General features: G+C 41.4%; 2 protein-coding genes and 4 non-coding genes across 6 annotated transcripts; all 6 read left to right on the forward strand.

Moving 5' to 3' along the window:
- Nucleotides 1-215: 215 nt before the first annotated feature.
- On the forward strand, nt 216-4,659 carry rpl7 (ribosomal protein L7). The gene is made up of 7 exons (XM_073488211.1): nt 216-244; nt 745-844; nt 987-1,153; nt 1,814-1,951; nt 3,119-3,228; nt 3,903-4,118; nt 4,611-4,659. Exons 1-6 carry the CDS (start codon nt 231-233, stop codon nt 4,109-4,111), a joined length of 738 nt encoding a protein of 245 aa, XP_073344312.1. The 5' UTR covers nt 216-230; the 3' UTR covers nt 4,112-4,118; nt 4,611-4,659.
- On the forward strand, nt 1,644-1,734 carry LOC141014980 (small nucleolar SNORD12/SNORD106). The gene has a single exon (XR_012180531.1). It is a non-coding gene; the product is annotated as a small nucleolar SNORD12/SNORD106 (small nucleolar RNA).
- LOC141014977 (small nucleolar SNORD12/SNORD106) lies at nt 2,110-2,201 on the forward strand. The gene has a single exon (XR_012180529.1). It is a non-coding gene; the product is annotated as a small nucleolar SNORD12/SNORD106 (small nucleolar RNA).
- On the forward strand, nt 3,527-3,618 carry LOC141014978 (small nucleolar SNORD12/SNORD106). Its single transcript, XR_012180530.1, has one exon. It is a non-coding gene; the product is annotated as a small nucleolar SNORD12/SNORD106 (small nucleolar RNA).
- On the forward strand, nt 4,167-4,259 carry LOC141014974 (small nucleolar SNORD12/SNORD106). Its single transcript, XR_012180526.1, has one exon. It is a non-coding gene; the product is annotated as a small nucleolar SNORD12/SNORD106 (small nucleolar RNA).
- An 884-nt stretch (nt 4,660-5,543) lies between the features above and the next one.
- On the forward strand, nt 5,544-8,355 carry LOC141014177 (uncharacterized). The gene is made up of 5 exons (XM_073487863.1): nt 5,544-5,700; nt 6,490-6,622; nt 7,302-7,409; nt 7,510-7,565; nt 8,103-8,355. The coding sequence occupies exons 1-5, from the start codon at nt 5,619-5,621 to the stop codon at nt 8,240-8,242; spliced, it is 519 nt and encodes a 172-aa protein (XP_073343964.1). The 5' UTR covers nt 5,544-5,618; the 3' UTR covers nt 8,243-8,355.
- The last annotated feature ends 8,180 nt before the right edge of the window (nt 8,356-16,535 follow it).

The raw sequence follows: 16,535 nt of genomic DNA on the forward strand, positions 1-16,535 counted from the left end.
TCCGAGATATGACACTGCAAATTTAGAAACTACTCAACAAACAGTAGAACTCTAACGACCTAATGCTATATTTTATCAAAACTTCAACAACATTCACATCGGTTTTAAATACTTTGCCCGGCTAATAAAAGAGTCTCCAAATCAGGCAGCTCGAAGGACGGTCCGTGTAGGTCCTCAATCCTATAACGCGCACATGCGCAATAGAAAAATTCTCTTTCTCGGTGGGCGCAATGGCGGACGCAGAGTGAGTGTTTGCTGCCGATTCCAAATCTAAGCACATCCAGTGTTAAAATGACCATCTTTGTTTATTTTACACCCTGGATGGGTTGTTTAGTTTACATACATCATACACATAGTAATATTGTTAAAGATGGTCTTTGTTATTTTTGATAAGATGACTTTGTCCAGACTTATGTGTAGCCTTAGCAGTAGTACAACATGGCTGTCTCTGTAGCCTCCATGCACTCAAGAAGCGGTTGGTTTCTGTGCTGAAAAGGGGAACAGAGTTAAGAATTAATTGTTTATAATGTATTGTGGACTTCTTTGTGTCTGTTTATGTTTCCAAAATACTTGGGCTAGCGTTAAAGTGAGTACGGGCTACCTAGAAGGAAGCCGGTAGCAGACAACTTAGCAAGCTAGCGGCTAGCGAGGATGAAGAGACGTGTCAGTGATTCAAAATGGCAAATATGCATAGTCTGTTTGTTTCCAGCATGGTCCTGAAGTTTTGTATCTTTGTAATAACAGAAAAAAAGTACCGGCGGTCCCTGAGAGCCTTTTGAAAAGGCGAAAGGCCTTCGCCACCATGAAGGCCATGCGTGTCAAGAAGATGCTGACCGAAAAAAAGGTAACGTGCTTGCTTCTACACTGTCCTGTTTAAAGAAATACCGATGTAACTCACATTTTTGTAGCCGTCAGTGTGTGGTTGGTTGACCTTAAGGTATGTAGCCCTTGCATTGAATCGGCATGTATTCCCATTGTGTTCCCAGGCCCGCAAAGTGACCAGGAAACTGATCTACAAGAGGGCTGAGAAGTACCACAAGGAGTACAGGCAGATGTACAGGCGTGAAATCCGTCTGAGTCGTACTGCTCGTAAAGTGGGAAACTACTATGTGCCAGCTGAGCCCAAACTGGCATATGTCATCAGGATCAGAGGGTGAGTAGTGTCCTTACCTGGGATCAGAACTGTCCTGCTTGTCGGACTCATTAGTAACATTTACATGGATTGCTCGACTTCCAACTAGACATGATGCTCAAGCTGTTGGTACTGATGCTTGAATAGCTATTCCTGCTCACATGCCATGCAGTGTAGCTGTTTGGAAATGCCCCTTCCTCGTTTCTGCAGGTTTCCTATAGTATTGAATGTCGAATAAGCATTCTAAACTTCTTGTTGCTATTGTGGCTACATTTTGCATGCTAGTTCTGTGGAAGCTGTTTCAAGATTTCTGTATTTGGTGGTACACGAGAGCATGTGAAACTGGGCTGTTAAGCAGTTTAGATATTGTACCACGCAACGCAGTCATGAGCCTGTTAAGGTAATGTGTTATTTTTTCAAGATGAAGGGACTGCTGTTCAGACTTTCACCCATTAATGCCTATATTTGGTTAATAGAGCAATCCATGTAAATGTTGATAAAATGTTTAAGTTTTGTGGTTAATGATGTTAATTCTTTCCCCGACTTATCGACTATGCTGATACATCCATGCAAATTAAGCCAATTATATCTGAAACCACAATCAATAGACTTATTGGAAAACCTACATACTGATATTAACCTAAATACTAATCATTGTCTTTATTTTTAATTTTTTCCCAGTATCAACGGTGTCAGCCCCAAGGTCCGCAAAGTTCTTCAGCTTCTCCGCCTGCGCCAGATCTTCAATGGTGTGTTCGTTAAGCTGAACAAGGCTTCCATCAACATGCTCAGGATTGCTGAGCCCTACATCGCTTGGGGGTAAGGCTGTCATCACTCAAACTTGATGTTGACCTTGTGATAGAGGAGAGGGTAACAAACAGGTGTATTCCCACTGTGGACCATCCTGAACTTTATAAACAGTAATGTTATGTTGTAGGGATTCACAGATAGTGGTGACTGTAACTTTTTATCCCTGGAATGTGGTTAATGATGCCAAACTTTTTTCCCCATCTTATCGACCATGGTGAATACTGACTGAAACTAAGCCAATTTTGTCTGAAACTACATTCCATGATAGTTGTAGGTACCAGGGAGCGTGCCGTTTTAATCTGTATTTTGAAAATACGTTAATTGTTTGAGGTTCCTGGATTGGATAAATGAAAACATCTAGTTGTGAGAATGTCTTGGGTGAAGAAATTGACAGTTAACTAGACTGTTTCAATTCTCCAGTTGGAGACAAACCACAACGATTACACTCTGGATAGGCTTGTGTTCTTTCTACTTTAAAGAAGTCTTACTGCAACCACTAGAGAATACTGTTCTTAATGTTGCTGCTTTTGGCTGTTATCCTAACTTGAAATGTCAGATAGTGGGTACTGTTACAGATGATATAAAAGTAGACTAAATGTCACACTTGATTGCAGGAGGTGAAAGCATGTTTACACAAGTTTAGATTTAAAGGCTTGTTATAATTATGGTAAAGTATAGAAAAGTTTCTGATCTGAATTTTTGACACTGCCGAGTGCTCTAAAATATAATTCAGTAAAGAAACAAAGCTGAGTAGTGCAGTAGATGTGCAAATTAATTACCTGTGTCCAACCTAAAATGTTCAGGATTTGCGTAACCTTAAATAATATCTTCAGATCAGTCATGCTACTGCGAGAAATTTGATAAATACAACACTACATGCGCTATCATTTATAGTGGTTAATCTCCTGTTTGTAATCAGTGCCTCATGTTTTGAGATCAGTTGAGCACTAACGTTTTTGTTTTAACTTGTGCTTAAAAACTCTTAAACTGAATTAAGTGGATAAACCTAGAAATGATATGGCTGCAAACAATCAATGCTTTTTAAAAAAATGTTTCGAAGGAAACGGGGGAAATCAAATGATTTAAGTTGTGCAAGTCTTCAGTCGTTGTTGCTCTGAACTAATTTGAGCTCATTCTGATAACCTTTGTCCTTTTTGTTCCCCCCCCTCCCCAAAGGTACCCCAACCTGAAGTCTGTGCGTGAGCTCATCTACAAACGTGGCCATGGCAGAATGAGGAAACAGCGCATCGCCCTCACAGACAACGCTCTGGTGGAGAAGGCCCTCGGTATGGAAGTGTTGTACTTTTTTGTGTTCATTTGTACATAGCACAGTATACAGATGCATATGAGGTTAAGATGGTTCTTGGAGAAAACCTTTTTATTTGACAGATTAATATTAACATGAGTAGTATTCCTCACGAGGAAACGGTTGAGGCATGCTTTCTCTCTGAGCTAAAGTTTAGTGAACACATGGTCTTGGTCAAAGCATATAAAGGTATTTGGTGTTCTTTTGTGCTACAAAGCACACTGCTTCAAAAGCAGAAACAACTAAATAATGTACTGTTGAAGTAAATCATGGTGCTGCATGTGGTTAATGATGCACACTTTTTTCCCCGTCTTATCGACTATGGTGAAAAAAAACTGAAAACTAAGCCAGTTGTGTCTGAAACCACATGCCTATCTAACAGTGATGAACAGTTTAGGTCAATCTCATTGAACTTTGTCACAATGTAAAAAGTTTGTTGACCATTTTAAGAGGGCTTGAACTTGTTGGGATATAGTAAAAACAAGTCTGGGTTAAACAAATGCTCAATCAGTACAGTCAGAGTTGTCCAATATGCAGTTTCAGACTCAAGTTTTCCCAGTTGGTGATGATATTGGATAATTCACCTCTTGCCTCTGATTTCTAACAATGGTTATGCAGGTGAACTTGTTAAGTAACTTGCTGTTTGATCTGCAGGCAAATATGGCATCATCTGTGTTGAGGACCTCATCCATGAGATTTACACAGTTGGCAAGAACTTCAAGCCCGCCAACAACTTCCTGTGGCCCTTCAAGCTGTCATCACCTCGTGGTGGAATGAACAAGAAGACCACACACTTTGTGGAGGGAGGAGACGCTGGCAACAGGGAGGATCAGATCAACAGAATGATCAGGAGGATGAACTGATGTTTTGGTGAGTGGTAGGAACATTGCACATCTTGAGAGTCTACATAGCTCATTAGGTGTGGTTAATGATGCATATTCTTTTTTCCCCATCTTATCGACTGTGGTGAAAACCATCTGAAAATAAGCCAATTATGTCTGAAACCACATCTTAGTCACATAAACGGATGTTTAATTCAATGCAAGACACGAACAAAGTAATGGGGCCAAATGTAACTTGGTTTAAACAATTTAATTCCTGGAAAAAAGTGTGAGGTCTGACCAATCTATGATGTAGATGAGCTGGATGATATCCGTCTTGAATGGAAATATATCAGCCACCATTGACAGTGCTCCTAACATGACCACTGTCAAATACATATTTATATAGTTTCCCAAATGCCATTTATGGTCCCCATACTGTCTTCATACAGGGCTCATAACAATCGTTGTGTATCTGGTAACAAAATCAAGATAAGCATGTTGGTTTCTCATCTATGTGTTTTGTTTTTTTTTCTTTCAGGTTTTCAACGGACTCAAAATGTACAATAAAACATTGGAAAAAAACTCAACTGTCTTGGTCTTGTCATTAATGTGTGATTGTGTCATTTAATGCATATTTTCTCTTTATTGTTGGCATTTAGCAGATGACTCCATATTTCCCCTGCCTTATGCAGTTTGATTAGAGCATGTTTTTTTATGATAAAGTACATTTACTTAAGTACTATTTTTTTGAGGTACTGTCCTGTATACAAGTGTTTACATGTTCCACTACCTTTTCCTCCTGCTTCTTGAGGCAAATACTGTGAGTTTCTACCCCACTGCTTTAGTTACTTTGCAGTGAGATTACTACAAAATATGAACTAATGAAGATATTCAATAAAGCAGAAATGAGCTCCAACATCACAGATGTTCACATTAATTCACTTAACAGATGCCATTACTACAGTACTTTTGAGTAAGGTTTTAATACACGACTTCTGCTTGGGGACATATTTGACACTAATATCTACCAACTCTTGCACTAAAGCCCATCACTGACTCCTTTTAAAACAAGGTGATGACTACTCACGTGTGCAGCTATGATGCATTGGTTGAATTGTGTACGTAGACGCATTGTTAAAGTATTTCTACAACATGAGGATGTTGAACTGGACTTTAAACATGATCGCTGTTGAAAATAAGGCGACATAAATACAGGAGCTGTCATCTAACGGTTGTATGAAGCGTGTTTCCATGGCGACGCGGTGACTCGCTAGCATTGGCCGCGGTGAGCTGCAGCCTAGCACTGCTGCTCGGAGGATGACTAGTTTGTACGAGTTCTCCCGTTTTAATGACCGGCTGTCGCACATTTGATCCATTGACCAGCTCCTTATGTTAAAACAGTCATTGTATGGCAGCTCCCAACATGATGACTTTCCAGGTGAACGCATCGCTACCAACCGCAAAGGCTTTGATATCAGAGGGAAGCTCAAATTGCAGCCAGCGCGGCCCTGATGCGGCTGCATATCCAGCATACAGGAACTTCGGGATGGGGGCAGATGGAGGACAAGCAGCGTTCAGACAAAATGATCATATGAGGAGGAAATTCCCTGTGATGCAACCCTTGAGCAGTGAGTAAGCGTGCTCCATGTATCTGCTGAGCTCATTCGAGATGCAAGTTAGCTTAGCTGTCATGTCACATGAATGCTGATTATCACCGTTCATCTCTGTTGTAGAGCCCAGGGACTGGAAAGCCTTGGTTAGCGGCATCATAGTTGGAGGGTAAAATGTGTCAAATTAATCATCTTTAGTGGTATAAAAGATCCAAATACAATACACAAATTGTACACTGTATGTGTCAGTATTCTGGGTGGTATTGGCCTGTTTAAACGCCATGTGTGTTGGAATGGCTGCTTCTTATTTCTCTGTCTCTAATCCATGTGTAGGTCACCTAATTTAGCCAAAGATGACAAACTAGAGTCACAGAACAACCTGGAGAAGGACATGTGTGGGAGACACTTTGTGTTTGATAAGAAATGTAAGGAAAGGACTTTGATTATTACAGTTTAGAGCAGATTTATAAGATCCTTTATATTTTCCTCACTCAGAAATATGACGATCACATATTTGACATAAGAACTGAATTGGTTTTGAAAAGTGCATACACATTGAATCTGAAGCTTGGTCCTGGATTGTAGCCTGACAGCCAGTAGGTGGAGCTGTCATCGCACATAATGAGCATAGGCCTTATTTTAATGACAGCAAGTGTAACAGTGATGTTTGAGAGAAACTTAGCAGTATTTATGAAAGCTTGATGTTTGCCATATTCCTTTTTTTTCTTTTTAAATCCCATTAAAGAGTTGCTGTCTTCATATCAGATCTGAATCCCTTCTGAATGGCTAAATGTGATTATATCTTAGGTTTTGAGAGGACCAGAACTGTGATTCCTCCGCTGCCAAGAGACTACCATGTGCACAGACCTGGCAACCTGCATCCCCTCAGCCTCTCCAAGCAGCTTTCCCACAGCCATGCTGGGCGGCCCTTCACCCTGGGGTAACCGGTGGATTAATGTCACTCAGTGCAGTAGTTGTAGCTGTACTCTTCATCGCATATTTCTGGAGACAGCTGCACAGATTGCAGTAATTAGACTGAGTCACTGTCTCATATGACGAGAAAAGCAGCCAGATACAATTAATGTTTCGAGACACCATGATTTATCCATCACAAACGGAAGATTATGAGCTGATTGTAATGTTTAACGCTCCTGGGAATCAATATCATTTTGCAAAATAAGATACTTCTGGGGGCTGATGGCTGACTGACATCAGTATCAGATATGGTATTGGCATATACAGTAGGGTCAAGACCTGATGCACTCGAGCATTGATGTTTTCCCAGTATGATTTGACAGTTTTCTACAAAGCTTCAAGTGATGTCACAGAAGTCTTCAAGTGCCCCCATAAATGTTCAATGGGGTAAAAGCCAAGAATATACAAAACTTGTCTTTTACCATGCAATGAGTGGGTCTTCTTAAAGCAGCATTATGTAGAAACTGGCATTTTGTGCGATTTGCCGCCCCCACAGTGCAACACCACTGTCGTAAATACAAATCCCAAATTGTCAGACGTATCGTAGGTGCTAACTACAAACAAAAGTCATCACGTCATAATAATGTTATGTCTTGAAGCATTACGTCTCATGTGTTCATCATGTCCTCAATTCTGTCCTCCAGCTACCCTGAAAGATATGAACTGAATACCAGTCCAGCTGTCCTTGTTCCCTCCGCTTTAGTCCTCAACGGCAGAAACACTTTATCAGTGGAGAACTGCAAGCTCAGCAGGTATTTTTGCCCTTATAAACTAAATCCGACCAAGTCAATCAATAGTTCTCTCAATTATTTCTCCGACCTCTGCCTCTTCTGTTTTCCCTCTGTTCTGCAGGCCTAAGGTGAATTATCCAACCTACAAACTCCTGACTGTTAAAGACAATCAAAAGAGTGAGTTACTGTGATGCCGACACAAGTATTTGTTGTGGTCTTGACACGTCAGGTCAGGAATGCCCTCACCGTGTTGCAATTAAACAGCAGAATCCAACCTTTCGACCTGTACAGGTGTTTGCGATGTTGATTTATTGGCAGCAAACATGTCAGTTTTATGGGTTTTAGGCCTTCAAACTAAAAGCAGGGATCACACAAAGTAGGACAAGAGGCCACGTGGAGAAAGGGGAGTGTGTAGTGGGACAGGTAGAGTGTGGGTTTGTCCTGAAGAAGCCTCATTTCAACTTGACCCAGTTTTAAAATGCAAAACAGTACATTAGATTCAATGCATCACACTGAAAATACCAATTACACTCCCTGATTAGGCAATACTAAGTGGCCAAGACTTGCTCCCTAACTGATATAACTCTTTACATCAATACTAATCGCGAAATGAGCAGTTTGGTGTAGTTTGTGGATTTTGATTTAAGCGACCTAACATTTCTTCTTCTCTCCTTTTCCTTCATCCCTCTCTGTCCTCTGCTTCTTCTCATACAGGCCAGTCCTTTCCAGACCCTATGCTCGGAGCCTCTCGCTCCTTTATCCACAGGATATCTGAGCTGTCCTCTCTGGAGGGCGAGACGGTGAGACAAGAAAAGCTCAAGAAAATGCGGAAAACTCGAAAACCTCCATCCTGACAATCACCTTCTTCCCAGTCACCCCGGTTAAGAATCAAAACCCTTGAGTCCGTGCCAACGACGTCTGAGCAAAATAAAGCATCTTGGGCACCGTGTTCATTTCAGTGGCTTGCTCTTACTGCTTGTTTCTCCTCAGTGATATTAGTTTCCTGCTTGACATGGCTGATCTTCACATTCTGGGATTCCTGACCTGAGCTCCTCTCCTTTAGTCATTACATGTAGTATTTTACTGTGGTAAGTTGCAGCGTTTGCTACAACAATAAATGCTGATGATGAATATTATTCAAAACCTTCTCTCCTGACTCACAGCTGCCAGTAGTTTTCCACTCCACATCTGCATGAACAGATAGTTATTTTACCTCTCCAATGACTTGTAATGGCTTTTATGTAACACTGCCATATTAATCACTATAACGTCTATATGTTACAGATGCTGTCAAGCTCAGATCTCATTACAAAAGTGTTTCAAACCGTTATATTCTCATTAAGCTTTGTTAAGTAAGTGAAATATCTATGTATATATTAAATAGTTTAGCAAAACCATTATTGTGCCTTGTAAAACGTCTTCCTGAAATAAAATAAATTTATTTTTGTTATTGTTAATCTGTTTGTCAAGAGTTATTAAAGGCAGCTTCCCCTTCCTTTTGGCATGTACACTACATATTGACCACCACGGTAATTAGAATGCCTAAAAGATTGCAACGAAACATAATCTGCATTCCATATCTACCAAACAGATACAAAACTGTGCCCCCAGATCCCAGAATGTGGTACTTTCCCACATAATACATTGTTTTGTCGCTGTATGGAGGGCAGCTCATGTCTCTGAATGGTCTTGTTCATTGTATTTGACAAAGACAGCAGTCACAGCAATTGTCTTTTTGTCCAGAGAGAAATGAGGACTTCATTATTATTTGATGACATAGCAGCTAGAGCTTTCAATTGCATTCTTCAAGGGCCAAAATGTAAGAATTTCAGTAGAAAACTTAAGAAAAAATCAACAAAATGATCAACAGAATGTGGAGAAATAACAGTTTTGACATCATGTTAACATGCCCGTCCTGGTCCAAAGCTGCTGTGCTAACAGTGCAAACACTAACCTGGGCTCCAAGTCAGAACTGCTAGCTGCACAGCTAACTACCTATGGGCAGCTACATTTAGCAGCAGTTAGCGGTTACTCTGGTGATATGCTGCCCTTATTTGTTTAGAGTATGAATTGTGGCAAATTCTTACATATTCAAAGGTGCAACACGTAACAATCAACCAGCTTGAATTCATACTCCCAACAAATAGGGGCAGCACATCACCAGAGCTACTGTTAGCTTGTTAGCCCAGTTAGCTGTGCAGCGAGCTGGACAACCAGGAGAGTGTTGATGGGAGAAAGAGGTGTTCAGGCCCAGGGCTAGCTGGTTAGCATGCTAACTTCAGTAGATATCTCTTCAACACACTACTTAGGCGTCTTTGACATTATGTCAAAACTGATATTTCCTCACATTCTGCTGATAATTTTAGTTAATCATTGAATGTTTTGAACATTTTTCTTTACATATTGCACCTTTAATATTTGGAAAAATTCAGTTTGCACAGTGATTGATTATTTCAACTCTTTACTTTTTTCTTGAAAAATGTTTTAAAATGGAAAACCACCCAAAAGGTGCACAGAACTCAACTGTATTGTTATTTTCATAGTGTGAATAACATAAGGGTAAGAGTCAAACTCATATTGTATGTCATGTCAAACACAAAGACTCACCTGCTGCCACATAAGTGTATATTACAGATGATAACTGGCACAAGGTATGAAACAAGATCCCGCCGCTGCAGACATAGCCTGACGGTAGCCTGAGGCAGTGGATAGTAAAACTGGAGTACTGTACAAACACAGGAGGGAAAAAAAAGGTTGTGACTCTGAAGTTTTTCCACACACCTCTAAACATGCTTATATCTTGGATTCCTTCTACTGTCCACGTTGTCCCTTAATATTTCACTCGGCATGACAATAAATAAAAGTAAAAGAAGAACGAATGTCCCAGGTCATGCTTTGGTTGCTCCACCAATCTCTGATATGTGTTGTGTGGCATGCGGAAACTGAGCCAAGATGGCCACTTTGCTGTCATTTCAAGGATGACAGGGTCCTGCAGTCTGTCTTTTAGATCGTTTCGAGTGAAGGTCGATGGGCCTGAGAGTGACAGATCAAGGCTTCTTGATTGAAATACTTTCACGTGAAAGATCAAGGTTTTTGTTTCATTCTTTTTTTTTTTCCGACATTTCCATTTGATTAAACCCAGAGGGGGAGGGGAGGAAAGAGTCACCGGGATGTTGGTCACTGTGCCACTTTGAAACTCAGCTGTTAACTGTGTTTAATCTCCAGGAGTGTTTCCCCAAGCTCCCTATTAACCGCGACTGTGATGTTGTCAAATGTTAGGTTCTGTTTGTGTTCCTCGCTCCCTCCCTGTGGACGGTGAGGTGTGCATTTCAGGGACACACAGTGACCTAGAAACACAGAGCCATCCCCGTTATTCATGCTAAGTGAAGGGGCTTGTGTTCACGCTCAAACGGAGGCTGGGTCTCCCTCTTCTTGCAGGGTTTTTACCGTCCCTTTCAAGTGTAGTGAAACAAAGTGACCTGGAACAAACAGTCAACAATGAGGTCTTTAATAAGAGCTGCACTGGGGCCTGCCCGCAAGTGGTTTATCGTTTCACTGTAGTTCCACTGAGCTCTTAACCAGGACAGAGTACAGTACTCATTTAAATCAGCCAGGGTCAGTTTTTGCTTATATTTGCAACCAAAAACTTTGGTTCACGTGTCGTATTTTCTATCAGAAGCAACAGGTGAGGGTAGAGTTTGTGTCCACCGGCTCAACCTGTGCTATGGCGAAGAAAAGCCAGGTTGTGTTACTGTTTCACCTGACTTGATGTTGTGCCAGTTGACTCTATCAGCAGGGATCGGAGAATGCAGCCCGTCTGCCAAATTATAACTTTGCCAACGCCTCAAATCAGAAATGCCCTAAATCTGTTTGGGTCAGTATGAGGGGAAAGGAGCCAGCTTGTGTCAGAGGACCAAGATCAATGCCTAACATAATTAATGTAGATGATGTGTTTGCTGCGCCAGTGAACCAGCTGAAGTTAAAGGTGTAATTTGTGGAAGAAATGGGCAGAATTTGAAGGCAGCTCCAGATCTAAAGGGGGCAGCATATCCACTTACTGCTGCTCGCTATACTCTCTTTGGCTGTAGCGACTAGCTGCCATTAACAAGTAGCTCAGTTAGCTGTGGAGCTAAGCTGCTCTAGTGGGTGACAGAAGACTGCCCACACAGCAACACAGACACCAGACTGAGACTGAACACTGCCTCTGAGACCAACAGATGCCAGTTTGAAGACAGGGGATAAAGTACAGAGGCGATTTACAGCGGCTCTGACCAGGACTATGACTCCGTGGAGAAGATGTGACAGGCAGGGACAGGAGAGATATGAAGTGGCAGAGAAGCGAGAGATTGCCCAGCATCAACTGCGGGCTAAAACAATGTGTAGAGCCAGAATATCTTCACATTTCTTTGGTGAATTGAAGATGTATTTCAACCGACTTAACTTCAACCGTTTTGGTTTCATATTTTGAGGTTCCAGCTTCTCAAATGTGAGGATTTGCTGCCTTTCCTTCTCTTACATATCAATAAAATGAATGACCTATGGTTTTAGACTGTTGGTTGGACAACAAAAAGACAGCTGATGACATGAACTTTGAATTTGTTTGACTATTTTCTAATGTTTTGTTGACGCAAAAGTTAATAATTTAATCAAATAATTTACAGGCCTCATTACTTGACACATTTATTACCAATAGACGTAGGGTTGCCAAGCTCAGTGAAGTCTTCAACAGGTGAGTTATCTCTCGTATACCCAACAGCATCATCTGTTCACCATGAAATTAACATGAAAGACCTCCAGGCAACCAATCAAAATTCTTTCTTAATGAAGGTTATAACTCTCCGACTCATTCGTTATGCCTACTCCTGTTGTGAACCAGTTTGTGCTCTAGAGACGCTTGTTAAAGGATCCTAAAAGATTGTTACACAGTGATCAAAAACAAATGATAGAGCAAACATGTGACATGTGCCAACAGGAACTCCTGGTCCCATAGTAACCTGTGCGTCTATGTATTCAAGTGGGGCACTCAGAGGTCAGATCTTAGTCTTTTGCCATCATACAAACACAGCAGAGCCCAGAAATATGTAAAGTCTTTGGCAGTTGAGCTTATTGTGCTGCAAATATTCACTCGTTTCTTTGCTTCGGTTTCCGTCTAGAACCTCAAGATAGTAAAAAAAGAGATAAAGATAATTTTTATCTTTTAAGAATGTTTGCATACAAGTTTTTACAGCTGCCAGGTGAGGTGGTTTTTTTGATTGTCATACCTCAAAAGCACCTGCGGTTGCCAGACTGAGACTGAGATTTGACATGTTTGCCAACAATATGCGAGTCGAGGCGTGACTGAGAAACTCTGAAGTGATTGTCAGCGCCGGTCCTTGATGTATAGCTTTTTGTGATATTTGTACGCTTCGCCATTGGTGGAGCAACACACACATCCACACACATGCGTTCAGAGCGTCTAACCTTTCCGCTGCTCTTTGACATTTCGCGATATGATTTATGAAACCCACATGGATAGATGCATCTTCTCTCACAGTCATTACCTGAAGTTTCATCTCTCAGAGGCAGAGGCCAGTCGCACTCCCCGCCCACACAGCGTGCCTCATGTCTGCAAGGATTTACACACATATGGCAAAAGATAGAAGACTGATGAGGGGGACAATTATCAGTGATGATGTCAGGTTCAGGCAGAAGAGAAAAACCTTCATCGACATCCAATTTTTGTTGTCATTACGCTGGCGCTGCTCCAAGGCCGGCCAGCCTGGAGAGCGGTTGCCAGAGTGTCGTCAGTCGTGGAGAAGTGTGTTATCATCCATAAAACATCAAACACTAATGACCCGGAATGAATGGAGCATCATTAGTGGGATGTACTACTCAAATGGTTGCTCATGTAATTGCGATGCGAAGACTCATTCAGGGTCATGGTGTAAATTGTAATCCTCAGATACACAATTCTCTGAATTATTATAGAGTTATCTTGGAAAATCTCAGTATTTTTCACCTGGATTCACCTGTTCAGCCTCACTTATCTGTTCCTAACACTGACCTCCGCCTGGATACTGTTCCGACGACACAAGCCAAGTCAAACATCCAGCTTCTCCACTCTTTAAATAATGACTCATACGCCTCATTGTGTGTGTCATAGCCGGGTACATCATTCACAAGAAATGAGATAAAAGACTCTCAGACATTCTGAAATGCCATCGCATGGACAAATGCACACTTAAAGGTTACACACACACACATATGCACAAAGTACTGAAACTCTGTTACACATAAACAGAAAGTGTACACTCCCATTCAGCCACACACACACACACACACACACTAAATGTACATATGTAAAGGTGGAGGAAGTCGGAGACAGCTGAGCAGTAAATTTAGAGGATAGTGGACAAAGACTTCCATTCATGAGACAGAAACTCACTGTACTCAACAGAAAGAGACAAACTCTGACTTATTAGGCGGACTAACTCTTTAATGAAATATTTGGTTAAGGTTAAATATCTTTGAGGTCATGCTGCACTGCAATAAAAGAAAGCTGAAATATGAGACAAAAACATTAGATTTGAGGAGAAAATGACTTAAATGACAAGTGAAATGATCAGTAATCTTTAAATAATTTGGTATTGTATTGAAATAAGTAGGTAAAAATAACTAGTATTCAACTAAATCATTAAAAGCTGAAGTGGACTTTCACCACATATTTGCATTTTCATTCGTTAATGTGAAAATATAGTTTTTTTGTACATTTAAGCTCTTATGAGACACATTCATGTGTAAAAACGCTCCTGTGTGTATGCGAGATACAGAGTCGGTGTTGTCCCGGCCAGAGTTCACATCATCAGCGTACCTTCACAACGCGTGGCGAGATGAAAAGGTGAATTCTCGCGTTTGTCAACAGAAGGTTTTCGAAACTATGGCAACCTCAGGTCAGCGGTTACCATGCTGACAGCCACGGTTTGCATTCCCCACATAGGCGAGATGGAGCTGGGATCCACCCTGCTGTCTCCTGGACGCCCAGTATAAGAAGCGGTGGCATGCGCACTTTCATTCCTAGCTGAATCCAATCAATCTCTCTCTTCATCCCTCGCTCTCTTGCATCTGTCAAATAAAATTAGTCGTGTGTATGATTGTTATGAATTCAGCTGTGACAGAGTTTGAAGACCATAAACAGACATAGCTACAGGTCTCTTGTCTTGAGTCACATCAACATAGGCTTAATCTCCTTTCCTCACCGCTCACGTACACTTAGAAAACTCCAAGCAGGGTGTGTTGCTGTGGGAAGGCTGATTGTCTTCGACAAGTGCACAGTAAGGGCAGGAGGTCCAGGGTTGGGGGCCTGTCAGATGTAAAACACACATGCTTTGATGTGCACTTTCAACGTCCTGAAGCCATAGCAAACTGCTGCAGCTGTAAGTCTTGCATCAGTGGACAGATCAAATCAGCACTGGAAAGGCAATGTGTGTGTGTGTGTGTGTAAGGGACATTAAGGGGTATCACAACTTTAAGCATTACTAGACTCATAAATACAAAATTTGGAAAATGAGTGAACATAAGTTATTTAAGAGATTATATATCATATTTAATATTTGTAGAATAAAAGGACCTAAAAACTGTATTACCTCTGAGGTCAGTCTGGGTGCAGCCCCCTCACACTTTAAAAATACACTGATTCAGACACATGCACCTCAGTGATGCTGCTGCTGATGATTATGGTGAAGATGAAGGCCATTACTGTCGCTTGACCTACCTGCTTATGGCGAGAAGAAGAATCAAAGGACCCAAACAGACCCCCCTCTGCTCTCCGCGAGCTGTTTTTCAAGACGGCAGAGGCAAAGTATCCAGATTATTACAAGTATCTGCTCCGTCTATAGCAGTGGGCGCAGGGAGGCCTCATTCCCTGCGCACGCTCCCTGCGGAGGCCTCATTTGTTTCCCATGAGATGGAGGAGCTCACAACATCCTCAGACATTCAGGCACCCTGAGCAAACATAACGGTGAAAAATGCTGACGCTGACCTGTAAAAGTATGTCTAATCTTTCCTACAGTTCATACGCTGTAAGAGTAATCGCTCAATCAAAAGCCTCCTTTGACATTGGGTTCTGCTGTGATCCAGAAAATGTCTTTTTGCACCACTTGGATGTTCGAGTTAAAATAGAGCAAAGAAGCATTTGATGTTATCATATTTTATATATTGAAATCAGACATCAGATATCATAAAGACATCGTTGGGCGGAAAATCTAATAGTCTGTCTGTAATCAATCATCTGTCACCCGCAAGTCCAGTCCTAATGAGATAAAACAATTAGCCTAGCTGAGGTTGTCAGGCCTCTTTAGAATTACAGTACATGAAATTAAGTGGTCATTCGCCTGCGCTGTATGTCAAGAGTTATAAATTAAGGCTGCACAAGGTCTACAGATAACGTTGTGTACACTGAAGCTCCAGCTCACTGATTCACAGTCCTGCAGCCGGACTGAAACTGAATTGAACTGTTGTCCGCATACTGTGTCACTATAAGTCAACAGTGGAGCCTTAAATGTGCAACATGTAAGCAATTTAGTCGAAAACATGCAAAAATTAACTACAATTATCAACAGAATGTGAAGAAATAGCAGTTTTGACATTATGACGTTTACGTATTGTGTTGCAGAGATACTGAAGTTAGCATGCTAACTATCTAGCCTCTCAGTCTTAGACTTCTGTGCTAGCCAAAAAACCCCAATACTCTCCCGATGCTCTGAGCTCCCAGCGTGGGCCACTAGCTGAATGGCTAACTGAGCTAACTAGCTAACGGTAGCTACCGTTAGCAGCAGTAAGCAGTTATTCTAGTCATATGTCGTATGCTAAATAAACTAAGAATTGTTATGTTTTTATTACCTTAGAATGAGCCTTTTATACGTGAGCAGGTCCTCATCCACGGATGTGGCCATGCTGCACTGCCATTTTTCTACAGTAGCCCTGAACGGACAAACCAAATACTTTTGCATTTTTTGCAGCCACCATAAAGATGGGTGCGTGGAGGCGTGTTCAGTTGGTTGCGATCTGCGTTCATACCGCCAGATGCCACTAAATCCTACACAATGGACCTTTAACTAATCACATAACGTGTAACAGAGAAAATCATGTCTGAATTACAGTAACAATAGT

The sequence above is a fragment of the Pagrus major genome, chromosome 19, assembly GCF_040436345.1.
Source record: "Pagrus major chromosome 19, Pma_NU_1.0".
Lineage (NCBI taxonomy): Eukaryota > Metazoa > Chordata > Actinopteri > Spariformes > Sparidae > Pagrus > Pagrus major.

What these genes read in the sequence shown, in the direction of transcription:
- rpl7 (XM_073488211.1), top strand. An exon ending in TATGTCATCAGGATCAGAGG is followed by an intron (nt 1,154 to 1,813) that starts GTGAGTAGTGTC and finishes ATTTTTTCCCAG; the next exon opens with TATCAACGGTGTCAGCCCCA. An exon ending in TCTGGTGGAGAAGGCCCTCG is followed by an intron (nt 3,229 to 3,902) that starts GTATGGAAGTGT and finishes TTTGATCTGCAG; the next exon opens with GCAAATATGGCATCATCTGT.
- LOC141014177 (XM_073487863.1), top strand. Translation starts at nt 5,619, where the DNA reads ATGGGGGCAGATGGAGGACAAGCAGCGTTCAGACAAAATGATCATATG. An exon ending in GGGCGGCCCTTCACCCTGGG is followed by an intron (nt 6,623 to 7,301) that starts GTAACCGGTGGA and finishes TCTGTCCTCCAG; the next exon opens with CTACCCTGAAAGATATGAAC. An exon ending in TGTTAAAGACAATCAAAAGA is followed by an intron (nt 7,566 to 8,102) that starts GTGAGTTACTGT and finishes CTTCTCATACAG; the next exon opens with GCCAGTCCTTTCCAGACCCT.